This window comes from Panthera pardus, unplaced genomic scaffold (assembly GCF_024362965.1).
Source record: "Panthera pardus isolate Hobbes unplaced genomic scaffold, ASM2436296v1 HiC_scaffold_11, whole genome shotgun sequence".
Lineage (NCBI taxonomy): Eukaryota > Metazoa > Chordata > Mammalia > Carnivora > Felidae > Panthera > Panthera pardus.
In genome coordinates this window covers 65,443,271-65,459,528 of record NW_026526666.1, presented here as the reverse complement: position 1 = coordinate 65,459,528, position 16,258 = coordinate 65,443,271, and the positions used below count along the sequence as shown (strand labels likewise).

The 16,258-nt window shown below is 36.8% G+C and overlaps 1 protein-coding gene across 8 annotated transcripts in view; it reads left to right on the top strand.

Moving 5' to 3' along the window:
* OSBPL9 (oxysterol binding protein like 9) overlaps positions 1-16,258 on the top strand; it is a 191,981-nt gene that overhangs the window by 28,325 nt on the left and 147,398 nt on the right. For all 8 annotated transcript variants that reach the window (XM_053895439.1, XM_053895436.1, XM_053895417.1 and 5 more), the window contains exon 2: positions 14,053-14,103. In XM_053895439.1, coding sequence (XP_053751414.1) covers positions 14,053-14,103 — 51 coding nt within the window. The remainder of the gene's footprint in view (positions 1-14,052; positions 14,104-16,258) is intronic.

Genomic DNA, 16,258 nt, shown 5'->3' with positions numbered 1-16,258 from the left:
ACATTGGGGTACAAGTGTCCCTATGCATCAGTACTCCTGTATCCCTTGGGTAAATTCCTAGCAGTGCTATTGCTGGGTCATAGGGTAGGTCAATTTTTAATTTTCTGAGGAACCTCCACACTGCTTTCCAGAGCGGCTGCACCAATTTGCATTCCCACCAACAGCAGGCACCCCAGAATTTAACTGTCTTTATATAACAAGTTTGGGGAGGCATTTTTTGCTTTATAAAAGGATTGTAGAATTAGTTTAAATGGCAAACCCCCTGTGAATTTTTTTTTAACATTTATTTATTTTTGAGAGACAGAGAGTGAGCAAGGGAGGGGCAGAGAGAGAGGGAGACACAGAATTCAAAACAGGCTGCAGGCTCTGAGCTGTCAGCACAGAGCCCAATACAGGGTCGAACTGTGAGATCGTGACCTGAGCCGAAGTTGGACGCTCAACTGACTGAGCCACCCAGGTGCCCCAACCCCCTCTGAATTTTGAATGTGTTCGTGTAAAACTTTTCCAGGCTCAGTTGCTTTGTGAAGCAGAGTAAATCCATAGTTATATTTCCAATTAAACAAGTTTTCATTGGTGGCAGTATGTACCAACACCAAATTAGATTTTGTGAGTTAGTTAATTCATAAACTTAAGATACTTTTGAGTTAGTGTATGCTGGAATATGCTGAACTAATCTTTATAGTCCTGTTGGAGGTACAGTTAACTAGTTATAATGAAGATATAACTAAGTGGTTACTTTGGTACTTTGATTTAGTGCTTACCTAACGTTAGAAATTTGTATTGCTCTTTAGTTGTTTTATGGTAGTATTTTTAAGTATAATTGTAAAAAATTTGTTTAAAAGAGATGTAAAGGGGGCGCCTGGGTGGTTTAATGGGTTAAGCATCTGACTTCTGCCCAGATCATGATCTCACGGTTCGTGGGTTTGAGCCCTGTGTCAGGCTCTGTGCTGACAGCTTGGAGCCTGGAGCCTTCTCCAGATTCTCTGTCTCCCTGTCTGCCCCTCCCTTGCTTGTGCTCTGTCTCTGTCTCTCTCTGTCTCAAAAAATAAACATTAAAAAATTTTTTAAAAAGAGATGTAAAGGCATTAGAAATGGGGAAAAAGTTTCACCTGTTTTACTCAGAATTGTTGAATACTAAATTGGGAATGAATGGGCCTATTTTGAGTGAATTATGTTTGTTGAATGAGTGGCATGCCAGGGAGAGGAAGCTGGGGCTATTCACTTAGCAGACATTTATCTCATACCTTCTAGGTTCTAGGCATCGATTAAGTTCTGTAAGATAGGGTGGGAATAATAGTAATACAATGATAATCAAACCCACTGTTTGGCAAGAAAATGAGATGTAACAATTATAATAACTAGTGAACTAGCAATAGCCATAAATTGAATAGAATATAATAAATTGTACCTGAGTATAGAAGCTGGAGTGGGAAAGAATCCACAAAGGAAGTGTGTGAGCATGAAGGAGGAAAACATTATGCTTTGTTTAGTTGCTTATTTTTGTAGGGGCTATGTATTATTACTAAAGCAGGTGTGTGTGTGTGTGTGTGTGTGTGTGTGTGTGTGTGTGTGTGTGTCTAGCGTGTATAGAGGGGACTGAGCTGATGCTAGGAGAAATGCCTGAAAGTATGGTCTAAAGGACACAGGGTTAGCTTAGGCTCAGAGGAAATGATTGTGCATCTCCTGCAATATTTAAGGTAGAAGCAAGGAAGGGTCATGAATCTTGTGCCAGATGTTATGCTAAGTGATTTGTTTTAACTCAGTACTTGTAATGATCCTATGAAAACAATAGCTTAGGGAACTTGCCGCTTAGCCCAGAGTCACACTTCTATCAAGTTGGCAGGGCAGAAATTCAAAATCTTATCTCTTTCACTCTACAGCCCATGGTATATCATTAAACTGTACTGTTTATAGGGTAATGTAAATTATATATCTCTGGGTATGCTTACTTAATGTAATTTTTTCCTAGAAATAGTACTTCCTTTTCTTTTTTAAAAAGCACATATATGATTGAGAGATTGAAATAATTTTGTACATTTTATTATTAAAAAAAATTTTTTTAATGTTTTTTTGAGATTGTGGTGGGGGGGGGGGGAGGGTCAGAGAGAGAAGGAGACACAGAATCTGAAGCAGGCTCCAGGCTCCAAGCTGTCAGCACAGAGCCTTACTCTGGGCTTGAACTCATGAACTGCAAGATCATGACCTGAGCCTAAGTCGGGTGTTCAACCAACTGAGCCACTCAGGTGCCACAAATTTTGTATGTTTTATTCTTTATTTTTTAATTTTTTAAAAATGTTTATTTATTTTGAAGGAGTGAGAGGCAGAGTGTGAGTGGAGGAGGGGCAGGAAGAGAGGGAGACACAGAATCTGAAGCACGTTCCAGGCTCTGAGCTGTTAGCACAGAGCCCGATGTGGGGCTCGAACTCATGAGCCAGGAGATAATGAACCGAGTTGACGCTTAACCAATTGAGCCACCGAGGCACCCCTGAATTTTTTACATTTTAATAATGATTTCATGTGTCTATAACCTTAGAAGCCTAACTGGAGACTATTTTGAGCTGTTCTTAATTTAAATTACTTTGAAATATATGTAGCCATCCTTTCAGAAGATGTTTTTTATGTGGTACACTGAAGTTCAGATAAAGTAATAAAATATATCTCGTGTGTAACAATTAAGAGGCTCTGCTAGATTGTGTTAACCTCTTTTTGAGAAGCAATTGTACATTAAGCTGATTTAAGACTTGACATTCAGCTCATAATTCTCAGTGTCCTCAGAATAACCTTTTCCTAAGGATTTAAGAAATGGACAGAACAGACAGACAACTCTGTAAGTTAAGAATTGAGAATGCAGGTCATTATTGTCATACCACTCTGATTTTGGGACTTTTTGTTTGTTTCCTAATACTCATTTCACAACTAATTTCAGATCCCATGTTTTATAACAATTTTTGCAAGATTCTGTAATTCTCAGATGAAAGAAAAGCTTTCCTTTCCCCCTGCAGGCTGATAGATCAGAAGGTTTATTTAAAAATAAAATTGAGTAGCATCCCTCAGTGATTATTGACCTGTCCACAAAGCATTTTAAAGCAACGTGAGGGTGCCTGGATGGTTCAGTTGCTAAGCATTTGACTTCAGCTCTGGTCATGATTTCATGGTTTGGGAGTTTGAGTTCCATGGTGGGTGAGCTTGAGCCATGCTTCGGGTGAGCTCACTCTGGTGAGCACGAGCCCCGCTTTGGGTTAGCCCTGCTTCTCTCTCTCACTCCCCACCCCCACCCCTGTGCCCTCGCTCACTTGTGCCCTCTCTCTCAAAAAAAAAAAAAAAAAAGCAACTTGAGGTTGAAATTACATTATTTTCTATTTAACAGTTAATGGAGTCTTCATTGATAACTTCCTGATGAACTGCTGAAATTATAATCACATAGTGTGATTTATATGTAAAGTGAAGTCCATTTGTTTTTAACTAGGAGGAAGATAACATAATATGTATTTTTCATTAGTCTGCTGGGCTTTTGTCATTTTCCCTAAAGTGGTCATTGGGAGAGTGTGTGGGGGGTGAGTAGTGGTGGTTGTTAGTGGGTTTGGAGTGAAAGAGATGATAAATATCTCTGTGGATACAGGTGTCCCTCTCATTAAGTGAGCCTACCTAAACAAGTTATATTCTCAAATAGTTTGTGCATTTAATTTTGGCAGTGTAAATTCTTTCTGATACACCTATGTGACCCTTTAAGAAACTTACTTCTGTGAGAGAAGGAGAACTGTTTCTGGTTTTGTTAATTTAGTAATTTTCCCTACAAGGTCCTTTATTCTGCAGTCACCTTCTTTTGGTTGCTTAACCACAGCCTAGATTTCCTCTTAGCAGGGGCTTATTATGAATGTGCTGATTATATATCCCTGACTGTTTTGTTATCAAAACAGGTGGGGGTTAGGCTTTGTTCCTTGACTTCCTGGGAGCAGCAGTCAATGCCAAGATAAATATCTAAGTGTCAAGCAGATATGAAGATGGTAGCATAAAGGACAGAGGTTCTTTTCCTTTGAGGCAGGCTTAACAGACTTAGTAACAGACTAAAAGCTGTGAAATTTAATTTGTACTACGGCAGCTAATTTAACAGCTTTATTTTAGTTTGCTCAACAATGTAACCAAAATAATAATAGAAGCTTCAGAGTACTTGCTGTTAAGACATAATATATATGGTTACAGGCTTTATTTATTGAAACTTAAAATGGCTGTCTGCATGTATGTACAGCCTTCCTATCATTCAACAAATGTTTTTGAATCTTTACTGTATTATTAGATTACTCTCTTAGAATTTATAGGCTAACAGGGATGATGAACTTCAAATAAGTAATTTCAGTTAATTATTATTTACATATTTGGTATATTTTTAATATTCCTTTTTATTAATTTTATCCTGATTACACACACATGAGGTATTCTGGGTGAGAGACAGATTTCATAAGCATAAGAGTATTGGCTTCCTTCTGCCCTAGTCCAAGCCCTTACCCCTAGGGCAGTGTCATAAGAGCCACATCAATTGTCCTACACATATAGCCAAGTAGATGTATGTGAGAGATGAGGAAAAATGAGTTTTCTCTACTTTTGAAGGGTAAAGAGGCAACTGTCCCTCTGCCCTCCTGAAAAGATTGCCTTCGAAAGGTAAGAAGCCTAAATCCTAACTTCAGCCCTTTACTTGCATATCTAACTTGGTATACAAGTAAAATCTTTCCTGGAGCCAGATAGCCTTGTGGGTCTCTGTTTTTACAGACTAGAGACCTTTTTCAGTTCTGAGGCTTCATTTTCTTTCTTTCTTCTTTCTTTCTTTCTTTCTTTCTTTCTTTCTTTCTTTCTTTCTTTCTTTCTTTCATGTAAATACCTAGGGAGATACTTGGTACCCTCTTCCTGGTGCCTTGGGGGCTCAGCCTAGGGACCTACTCCAGGCTTTGACCTTTTAACTGTCTATGGGAAATAGAAGAAGTTTTATTATTCTTTCAGATGGGGAAAACAACAAATCCCTGACTTCATAAGGCAGGTGGAAATGTTGGCAAACTCTTGGGCTTTTTACAGCGACACTGAGAAATCCAGGGAAGTTTTTCTCCACAGTACTATGAAGGAAAATAAGAATATTATGTGAGAATATTATGTAATCTAGTCTAGGTCTTCAGGTAAAGGTTGCCTTTTAGGGAACTGAGGGATGAATAGGAATTATCCAGTTAATGAAGTGAAACTAGATCAGTGAAAGCACTTCAGGCAATGGGAACAGTCTATATAAAAGTCCTAAGGCAGGAAGGCACTTGGCTGGTTCAGGTAATGAAAGGTCAGTGTGGCTGGGGTGCAGGGATGATGGAGACTTTAGAGGTAGGCTGGGGCCAGGGCAAACAGTCTCTGTAGGAGGATAAGTTACAAAATTTGGATTTTATCTTAAGAGCAGTGTAGAGCCTTGAAATATTTTTTTCTTATTTATTTTGTTTATTTTGTTTATTTTTTTAAGTTTATTTATTATTTATCTTGAGAGAGAGAGAGAGAGTGCACAGTGAGTTGGGGAGGGCCAGAGAAAGAAGGTGAGAGAGAATCCCAAGCAGACTCCACACTGTCAGCATGGAGCCCAATGTGGGGCTTGAGCCCAGGAACTATGAGATCATGACCTGACCTAAAATCAAGAGTCAGAGGCTTAACCGACTGAGCCACCCAAGTGCCTCTTGTTTATTTTGGTTTTAATCAGGGTAGTGACCTGCCCAGATTTATATTTTGAAAAGATTCCTCTGGCTACTGTATGGAGAAAGATTAGAGCAGAGGAAGAGTAGATAAAGAGAGAGGAGTTAGAAGGTGATACAGCATAGGGGATGGATTATGGAGGTCTCAATTAGGGCGGTTACAGTGGAGATGATATTAAACAGAAGCATTTGAGAGATTTTTAGGAGACAGAAGTAGGGCGGTGGACTTTGGATGGATGAGAGATAGGATTTGAGAAAGAAAATCGTGAGTTGGTTTCAGACATGTTGGGTTTGAAATGCCTGTGAGAAAGCCAAGTGGAAATGTGCTGAGGGAGAGTGTGTGGTGGGAGAATGGAGACAATTTGAAATAGCCCTTGCTGAGAATGGGAGAGCAAGCCTACTAATGAATCCTTTCCTGCTCTTCCTTCTGCCTGAAACTTTCCCCCAGATTCTTCACTTGAATGGCTTTTCTCATTTAAATCTCAGTGTAGATATGAACCCTCTAACAGTCTTCCCAAACAATCTGCGTTAAAGTAGAACCCCACTTTCCCACAACAGCTTTCTGATTATTACCCTGCCTTATTTTCTTAGCTTATCACCAGCTGAGATTATTTTGTTAGTTTGGTTTTCTTAGGAGAAGTATCCAAATCCTTTACTCATTTAAAAAAAAACACATTTTTTTTTTAACGTTTATTCATTATTGAGAGAGCATGAGCATGGGAGGGACAGACAGAGGAGGAGATACAGAATCTGAAGCAGATTCCAGGCTCTGAGCTGTCAGTACAGAGCCCCTCACAGGGCTCGAACTCACAAACCGCAAGATCACAACCTGAGCTGAAGTTGGATGCTTTACCGACTGAGCCACCCAGGTGCCGCCCCCTTTACTCATTTTTAAGTTGGGTTATCTTTATTGTTGAATTTTAAGTTTTTTATATATTCTAGATACTAGTTCCTTACCAGATGTATGATTTGTAAATATTTTCTTCCACTTTGTGGTTTGTTTTTTCACTTTCTTGATAGTGTCCTTTGAAAAGCATGAGTGTTTTTATTTTTAATTTTTGTTTAATGTTTATTTTTGAGAGAGAGAGAGAAACAGAATGTGAGCAGAGGAGGGGCAGAGAGAGAGAGGGAGACACAGAATCCGAAGCAGGCTTCAGGCTTTGAGCTGTCAGCACAGAGCCCAAGGCGGGGCTTGAACTCACAAACTGTGAGATCATGACCTGAGCAAAAGTCAGACACTTAACCGACTGAGCCACCCAGGCACCCCACATAAGTGTTTTTTTAAGTTTGATGTTCAATTTGTTTTTCTTTTGTTGCTTGTGTCTTTGGTGTCATAACTAAGAAACCATTGTGTAATCCAAGGTCACAAAGAATTATACCTATGTTTTCTTCTAAAAGTTTCATAGTTTTAGCTTATTATTAATAAGTATAATGGTTTTATATGGTATAGGGTAGGGGTCCATCTTTATTCTTTTGCATAGGGGTATATCCATTTGTCTCAGTATTCTTTGTTAGAAAAATTGTTCTTTCCCCCATTAGATGATCTTGGCATCCTTGTCAAAAATCAGTTGACCATAGCTGTGTGAGTTTATTTCTACACTTTCAATTCTATTTCATTGTTCTAATTACTGTCTTTGTTACTCTAGTTTTTTATTGCTCTGAGATTGAGAAGTATGAGTTCTCCAACTTTGTTGTTGTTTTGTTGAAGATTGTTTTGGCTATTCTGGGATCAGTTTATCAATTTCTGCAAAAAAGACAGCTGGGATTTTGATAAGGGATTATGTGAAATCTGTCACATAGGAATTATGTCAATCTGGGGAGTATTGCCATTGTAACAATTTTAAGTCTTCCATTCCTTGAACATGAGATGTCTTTCCATTTATTTAGGTCTTTAATTTCTCTCAACGATACTTTGTAGTTTTTATTGTATAAGCCTTGTATTTCTAAAAATTAAATTTGTTACTAAGTATTTTAATTCTTTTTGATATTATAAATGGATTTTTAAAATGTTTATTTTTTGAGAGAGAGAGAGAGAGAGAGAGGGCATATGAGTGGAAGAGGGGCAGAGAGAGAGGGAGACAGAGGATCCAAGGCAGGCTCTGCTCTGTCAGTGAAAAGCCTGATGCAGGGACTCAAACTCACAAACTGTGAGATCATGAACTGAGCTGAAGTCAGATGCTTAACCTACTGAGCCACCCAGGCACACCTGGAATTGTTTGTTTGTTTTTCATTTTTAGATATTTTATTCCAAGAGTATAGAAACACAATTGGTTTTTATATATTGGTCTTGTGGTCTGAAAATTTGCTGAACTCATTTATTATCTCCAATAGTTTTTTGGTGGATTTCTTAGGATTTTCTGTATATAGGTTCTGTCACCTTCCAATAGTTTCATTTCTTCCTTACCAATCTGGATGTCTTTTATTTCTTTTTCTTATCTAATTTTCCCAGCTAGAACCTGCAGTACAGTGTTGAATAGAAGTGATGAGAGAGGACATCCTTGTCTTGTTCCTGTTCTTAGGTGTAAAGCTTTTAGTCCATTACCAGTAATTATTACATTAGCTGTGGGTTTTCATAGGTGCCCTTTATGAAGTTGAAGAAGTAACTTTCCATTCCTAGAGTGTTGAGTGGTTTTATCATGAAAGAATGTTGGATTTTGTCAAGTGGTTTTCCTGTTTTTGAGATGATCATGTGACTTTTGTTCTTTATTTTATTAATACAGCATATTATGATTTTTATATGTTGACCCAACCTTGCATTCCTGGAATGAATCCCACTTGGTCACTGTCTTAGTATGTTTGGGTTGCTACAACAAAAATACCATGAACTGGTTAGATTATAAACAACAGAAATTTTTTCTCACAGTTCTGGAGGCCGGGAAGTCCAAGATCAAGGCAGTGGTAGATTCAATGTCTGATGAGGACCTGCTTCTTAGATGACCATTGTTTTTCACTGTAACCTCACATTGTGGAAGGGCAAGGGAGCTCTTCTAGGCTTTTTTTTTTTTAAAATAAGGGCACTAATTCCATTCATGAGGGCTATTCCAAAGGTTCTACTTCCTGATACCATCATCATGAGGGTTAGGATTTCAACATATGAATTTGAGGGGTGGAGACACAAATTTAGACCATAATAATTTTGCTGTATAATCCTTTTTGCATGTTGCTGGGATTGGTTTGCTAGTATTTTGGCTAAGGATTTTTGCATCTTTATTCACAGTAGGTGTTGGTCTTTTTTTGTGACAGCTTTGTCTGGTTTTGGTATCAGAATAACACTAGACTCATAGAAAAAGTTGGAAAGTGTTCATTCTGAAATTTTGGAAGGGTATGAAAGGTTGTTAGTTCCTTAAACATTTGATAGAATTTTTCAGTGAAGCCACCTGGGCCTAAGGCTTTTCTTTGTGATAAGTGTTTTGATTACTAGTTCAATCTCTTGTTATATAGGTCTATTCAGATTTTTTTGTCTTCTTTAGTCAGACTCCTTTTTGTTTCTGTAAGGTTGTCAGTAATGTCTCCTCTTTTATTCCTGATTTTAGTAATGTTAATCCTCTTTTTTTCTTGGTTAGTAAAGCTAAATTGTCCCATTTTGTTGATCTTTTCAAGGAACCAGTGTTTGGTTTCATTGATTTTTCTCTGTGGTTTTTCTATTTTCTAATTTCATTTATTTCTGCTGTGACCTTTATTATTTCCTTTCTTCTGCTTGCTTTAGATTTATTTGCTCTACTTTGTGTTATTACTTAAGGTAAAAAGTTAGGTTCTTGATTTCAGATCTTTCTTTTTTAATGTAGACTTTTACAGTTATAAATTTCTCACTAAGAACTGCTTTCACTATCTCCTATAAGTATTGGTATGTTGTTTTCATTTCACATCGCAAATATTTTCTAATTTCCCTTCTGATTTTTTTCTTTGACCCATTCATTATTTAGAAGAGTATCATTTAATTTCCACATAGTTGTGAATTTCCCAATGTTATTGAGCTCTGCTTTTAACACATCATGATCAAAGAACATGCTTTGTATTGTTTCCATCCTTTTAAATTTATTGAGGCTTGTTTTATGGCCTACCATGTGGTCTGTCCTGGAGAATGTTCCGTGTGCGCTTGAGAAAAATGGGTTTTTAAGCATTTCTTTCTTTCTTTTTTTTTTTTAAAGTTTATTTATTTATTTTTTTAGTAACCTCTACACCCAACATGAGCTCAAACTCATGACCCCAAGATCAAGAGTCACATGCTATTCTGACTGAGCCAGCCAGGAGCCCTGTAAGCAGTTTTCTTTTAAAACCACAATGTAGGGGCACCTGGCTGGCTCAATTGGTTAAGCGTCTGACTCTTTTTTTTTTTTTTTTTTTTTAATGTTTATTTATTTTTGAGAGAGAGAGAGACAGAGTGTTGAGTGGAGGAGAGGCAGAGAGAGAGGGAGACAGGAGCAGAAGCAGGCTCTGGGCTCCGGGCTCTGAGCTGTCAGCACAGAGCCCGACGTGGGGCTCGAACTCATGAGCCATGAGATCATGACCTGAGCCAAAGTCGGACGCTCAACCGACTGAGCCACCCAGGCGCCCCTAAGCATCTGACTCTTACTTCACCTCAGGTCACTGTCCTAAGATTGAGCTTCCCATGGGGCTCTGCACTGGCCATGGAGCTTACTTGGTATTCTCTCTCCTTCTGCCCCTAACCCACTCATGCTTGCTTTTTCTCTCACACGTAAAAATAAAGGCATTATGTGTTACAGACATTGCTTCCATTCATAGCCCACTGGACATTATATAGATAAATAGCCTGTATCTACCTGAAAGGGAGGCTGGAAGTGTAATATCCAACAGGAAAGCCATGTGTTCAGTTAAAACTTGGGGTGGAAGGTTTTATTACTGAAAGGAAGAAGAGGAGAATGGATGAATATTGGGGAATATCTCTTTTTCAGTCTTGTCTTTTTCCCCGTTCCTCTGCACTCTGTGCTTGGGTCTGTAAGTCTACTCTCTTATGAATAGTTTGTGTGTAGAGTTTTCTGTAACTGTGCCTTTGCTGGTGTTGTTTCCTTGGATTGGAATGCCTTTTTCTTTCTACCTCTCCTCTCTTTTTATTAGAATCTTTTTTTTTTTTTTTTTTTTTTTTTTTAAGTCCCAGATTGAAACCTGAAACCTTCAGTATTGCCTTCCCTAATCTTTTTTCATGGCAGGGAGCCTTCTGTAGCTCACATCACTTTGTGCCTGTATTCATGTAATTTATTTTTTATTGTATTGCAATTATTTACATGCTAGTCTTTTTTTTTTTTTTGGACATTTTAAGTTTTTATTTATTTTTAATGTTTATTTTTGAGAGAGGGAGAGAGAGGAAAGGAGGGAGGGAGGGAAGGAGGGGCAGAGAGAGAGGGGACAGAGGATCCGAAGCAGGCTCTGTGCTGACAACAGAGATCCTGATGTGGGGCTCAAACCCACAAACCGTGAGATCATGACCTCAGCCAAAGTTAGACGCTTAACCAGCTGAGACACCCAGGTTCCCCTTTTTTGGACATTTTTAAAGAGTCTAGGCCAATTATTTTGTAGGATGTTTCACATTCTGGATTTGTCTGATTGTTTCTAGTTACATTTGTTTTAATTATTTTCACTTATTTCTTTCAGTGTTTACTAATTCATAACCCTAACGGTGATACCATCATTGGGGCCTGTCTTACTCTTTTCCTGTTTACTATAATCATATTTTTTAAAGTGGGAGAGTAATTGAGGATGAATGTGTTGGTTCTTACCTTGAGTTGTATTCTATTTCTCACTGAGTATTTTCAAACCTAATTATTATTTTTGTGTTTGTCTTGACACTTTTGAAAATAAGTCTAGGGTATGGTAAAGGTTTTTGTTTAGGGAATGTTTTTGTTAACTGTGTTTTTGCTAACTGTATTATTAGCAAAGAACTCTTACACCTGTGCCTGGTATTGAATTTTTTTTTTTAATAAAATATATGAGTCTTTCTTGTATTTTAAGTAGAATAAAAGAAGACTGTCTTCTATACTTTAATAATCATTTTTGAACGTGAATTCCTATGGCTCAGTACTTTTTTTTTTGAAGAGAGTCAACTTTGATTTATCATTGTGATATTGTTACATTCATAAGTTTAGAATCAATGAAAAAATAGGCTATGTTCATAGAAAGTACTGTTGGCAATGAAAGGGATAAAGCAGATCTTTATGTACAGACATGCAGATATCCCCAAGAAATATTTATTTTTTCCAGCTTTATTGAGATATAATTGACTATAATATTGTATAAGTTTAAGGTGTACAGTGTGATGATTTGATATATGTATATATTGCAAAATGATAACTACAGTAAGGTTAGTTAACATTATCTATCACCTCACATAGTTAACCTTTGTGTGTGTGGGGGGGGGGGGGGGTGAGGACTTTTAAGATCTGCTTTATTAGTAACTTTTAAGTATGCAATATAGTATTGTTAACTATAGTAACCATGTTGTATGTTAAATCCTTTATAGTCATCTTATAGCTGGAAGTTTGCCTGGGGCTCAGTACATTGGATGTGGGGCATCTGTGGCTTAAAGTGGAACAGTTTTCTTTAAAACATAGTTTTATGATATTGTCTTGTTTTACTTCTCTCTTGCATAGGGGAGTACAGAAAAATTTCAGTTGTGGAGGTGTTAAATCTTCTTAAAACTTTGATTATTTGAGGTTTCACTTTATTGCTCATGACTAAATTTAATTTTAGGAATATTTACTGAATATCAACACAAGGCTTATTATGCAGAATATAGCCTTTGCTCAGCTCAGTCTAGTAAGGGAGACTTAAAAGGTAAGCAGTATTTCATTAGTAAATATTTTTTGAGCATCTAATGTGTGGCAGACACTGTTCTGGAGCATAAATCAGATACAATTCCTACTGTTCTAAGGAATATGCAGTCTTGTGGGTGACTTAGACAAGTAAACTAGCCATTATAGCACAGGGTGCATGCGATGACAGGGAAATATACGGGAGACTCTGAGAACCAGGATAGGAATCCAAATCAGAGGTAAGGAAAAGTGCTTGATGAGTGACAGAAAGGCAGAAAATCAGGGTCAAGTATATTCCAAACTGAGGAACACTGGATGAGATATCTCAGAGGCAAATTTGAGATATGCCCAAATGTGAATCATTTGGGGAATTGAAAAGAGATAAAGCAATGTTTCTCAAAATGTGGTCCTCTATCTGCCTGAGGTATCATCTGGGAGTGAATCTTAAACCTTTGGGTGATTCTTAGCCTTCTAGGTGTTTCTCAAAGTCATTAAAATATGAGAAACACTGAGTGAGAGTCAAGGGGCATGAGGAGGAATGAAAATTATAGTGTAATATATGCTACATTAAAGGCACACATAAAGTTCTATGGTTAGGTTTATTTGTATAGACTATAAAAGGTTTTCATTTTATTTTTTTATAGTTGGCATTCAATATTATATTAGTTTCAGGTGTACAACATAGTGATTCAACATTTATATACATTACTCACTGCTTACCGCAAGTATAGTTACCATCTGTCACCATACAAAGTTATTATGACATTACTGACTATGTTCTCTATGCTGTGCTTTTCATCCCCATGATTTACTTACTTTATAACTGGAAGTTTATACCTCTTAATCCTTTTCACCTATTTTGCCCATCCCCCTACCTCTTCCCCTGTGGCAACCACTAGTTCTCTGTATTTATGAGTCTGTTTCTGTTTGTGTTTTTTTATATTTTACGTATAGATGAAGTTGTATGGTATTTATCTTTCTCTGTCTGACTTATTTCACTTAGCATAATACCCCATAGGCCAACCCACGTTGTCACAAATGGCAAGATTTCATTCTTTGTTATGACTGAGTAATACGCCACTGTGTGTGCGTATGTGTGTGCGTGTGTGTGCGCACGTACACACACACACACACTATATCTTCTTTACCTATTCATCTATTGATACATACTTAGGCTGCTTCAATTTCTTGGGAGTTGTACATAATGCCGTAAACATAGGGGTGCATGTATCTTTCAAATCAGTGTTTTTGTTTTCTTTGGATAAATACCCAGAAGTGGGATTACTGGATCGTATGGTATTTGTATTTTTAGTTTTTTGAGGAACCTCCAATACTGTTTTCTATAGTGGGTGCACCAGTTTACATTTCTACCAATGGTGCACCAGCATCCTCACTGCCACTTTAAAACATATTCATTTGAAACTAATTCCTATCCTTAATGATTTTGGGGGTTGCAGGGGAATAGGGAGAAGGGAGGGATATTACTACTATAATTTTTTTCTCTTTATCCCCAGATGATTCTATAAACAGTCTATTAATCTTTTATTCATTGGATGTTTTTGTTTTTCTTTTAGTCCAAGGACAAAATGATGAGAGGCTCTCGCAGAGGATGTGTGAGACTCAGAGTGAGTATTTTTTCATTTTATGGAAACCAATTTTGATGAAAAAAAAATTTGATGGATCATGGAAGTTAAATTTAGTTTAGTTTTCTCACTAATTGTTGGGACAGGCAACTAAAGCTCAGAGAGAAAAAAATGAGTGCCAGAACCAGGAGTAGAACTCAGTTTTTTGGTCATTGATTTAATGTTGTATTCATGACTAATGCAGCAACTGATTTTTTTTTTTCTTTAACCTCTATTTTTATAGTCAGAGACAAGAAATTAAATGAATTGTAGTATTGGTAGTAGAGCAAAGAGTAGAAATAACTCTGAAAATCCCCACTTATAGTTGCTTTTTTTTTTTTTTTTTTACCTATTCAACACTATTTAATAAGGGTCTAAGTAGCAGTGACATCTAGTAGAAATATAATGTGAGCCATATATATAACTTAAAATTTTGTTGTAGCCACATCTAAAAAGGAAAAACAAATAGGTGAAGTTAATTTTAATAATATATTTTGTTTGGGCCAGTATATCCAGAATGTTATTATTTCAACATGTAATCAATAAAAATTATTAATGAGATGTTTTACATTTTTTTTTCATATTAAGTCTTCAAAATCTAGTGTGTCCTTTACACATATGGCATATCTCAGTTCAGACTAGCTGCATATCAGGTGCCCAGTAACCCCATATGGCTAGTGGCTACCTTACTGGAGTTTCCATCATTATCCAAATTGCTAAAGGCAAGAAAGAGTACTTGGTTGGGGATATAATTTCTAGTACTCCATTACATCTAAAGATGAGCCTACCTTTATCATAACTGGGTAAATCAGCTTCTAGTAGTCTTTTCTTCCTCAGACTCCTGTTGCTTTCTCTCTGCCATCTTTTTTCTGCATGTTTACTTTTGAAGATGTGAATATATTTGGTAAACATATTGTCTTTATTAGCAGTAGCTAATTGGCAGAAATGGGAAATAACTAAAGAAACCAAATTCTTTTTTTTCCCTTCAATTTATTGAAACTAAAGAAAAACAAAAACAGTGAACTTTTCTCCTACTCCACCCCCAGCTTCTGGCAACTACCAGTCTGTTCGTTGTATCTGTGAACTTGGTGTGTGGTTTGTTGTTGTTGTTGTTTTAGGATTCCACATGTAAGAGAGATCAGACAGTATTTGTTTTTCTTTATCTGACTTGTTTCACGTGTCATAACAGCCTCATGGTCACTTCATGTTGCAAATGACTGGATTTCATTCATTTTTATGGTTGAATAATGCTCCAGTGTGTGTGTGTGTGTGTGTGTGTGTGTGTGTGTGTGTGTGTGTATATACACATACAGATATATAAAGAAATATATATAACACAATTTCTTTATTCATCCACCAGTGGATACTTAAGTAATTTTCATATCTTTGCTGTTACATATAATGCTGCCGTGAACATGGGGTGCATATATCTTTTTAAATTAGTGTTTTCATGGTCTTCAGATAAATACATAGAAGTATAATTGCTGGGTCATATGGTAGTTCTCATTAATTTTGGAGGAACCTCATACTTTTTTTCTGTAGCGGCTGCACCAATTTACATTTCTACCAACATTACATGAGAGTTATGTTTTCTCCACATCTTCACCAACACTTATTATTTCTTGTCCCTTTTTTTTTAGTTGCTTCATAAAAACAATTATGAAATTTCCCTTCATTTTCTTTCTTATTGAGGTAAAATTGGTTTATAGCATTATATTACTTTCAGGTATACAATATAATAATTTGATATTTGTATACACTACAAAATGATTACAGTAATCTTGTTACCATCTATCACCATGCAGTTGACTTCCTTCACCCATTTTGTACCTTCCAACCCTCTTCCCCTCTGATTACCTGTTCTCTGTAGCCATGAGTTTTGTTTTGTTTGTTCATTTGCTTTCTTTGAATAAATACCCAGAAGTTGAATACCTGGATCATATATATGATAGTTCTATTTAATTTTTTGAGGAACCACTGTACTGTTTTCCACAGTGGCTGTACCAATTTACATCCCCACTAACAGTGTACAAGGTTTCCTTTTCTCCATGTTCTCTACAACACTTGTTATTTCTTGTCTTTTTGATAAGTCGTTTTAATAGGTATGAGGTGCTATCTCATGTTTTTTGTTTGTATTTCCCTGATAATCAGTGATGTT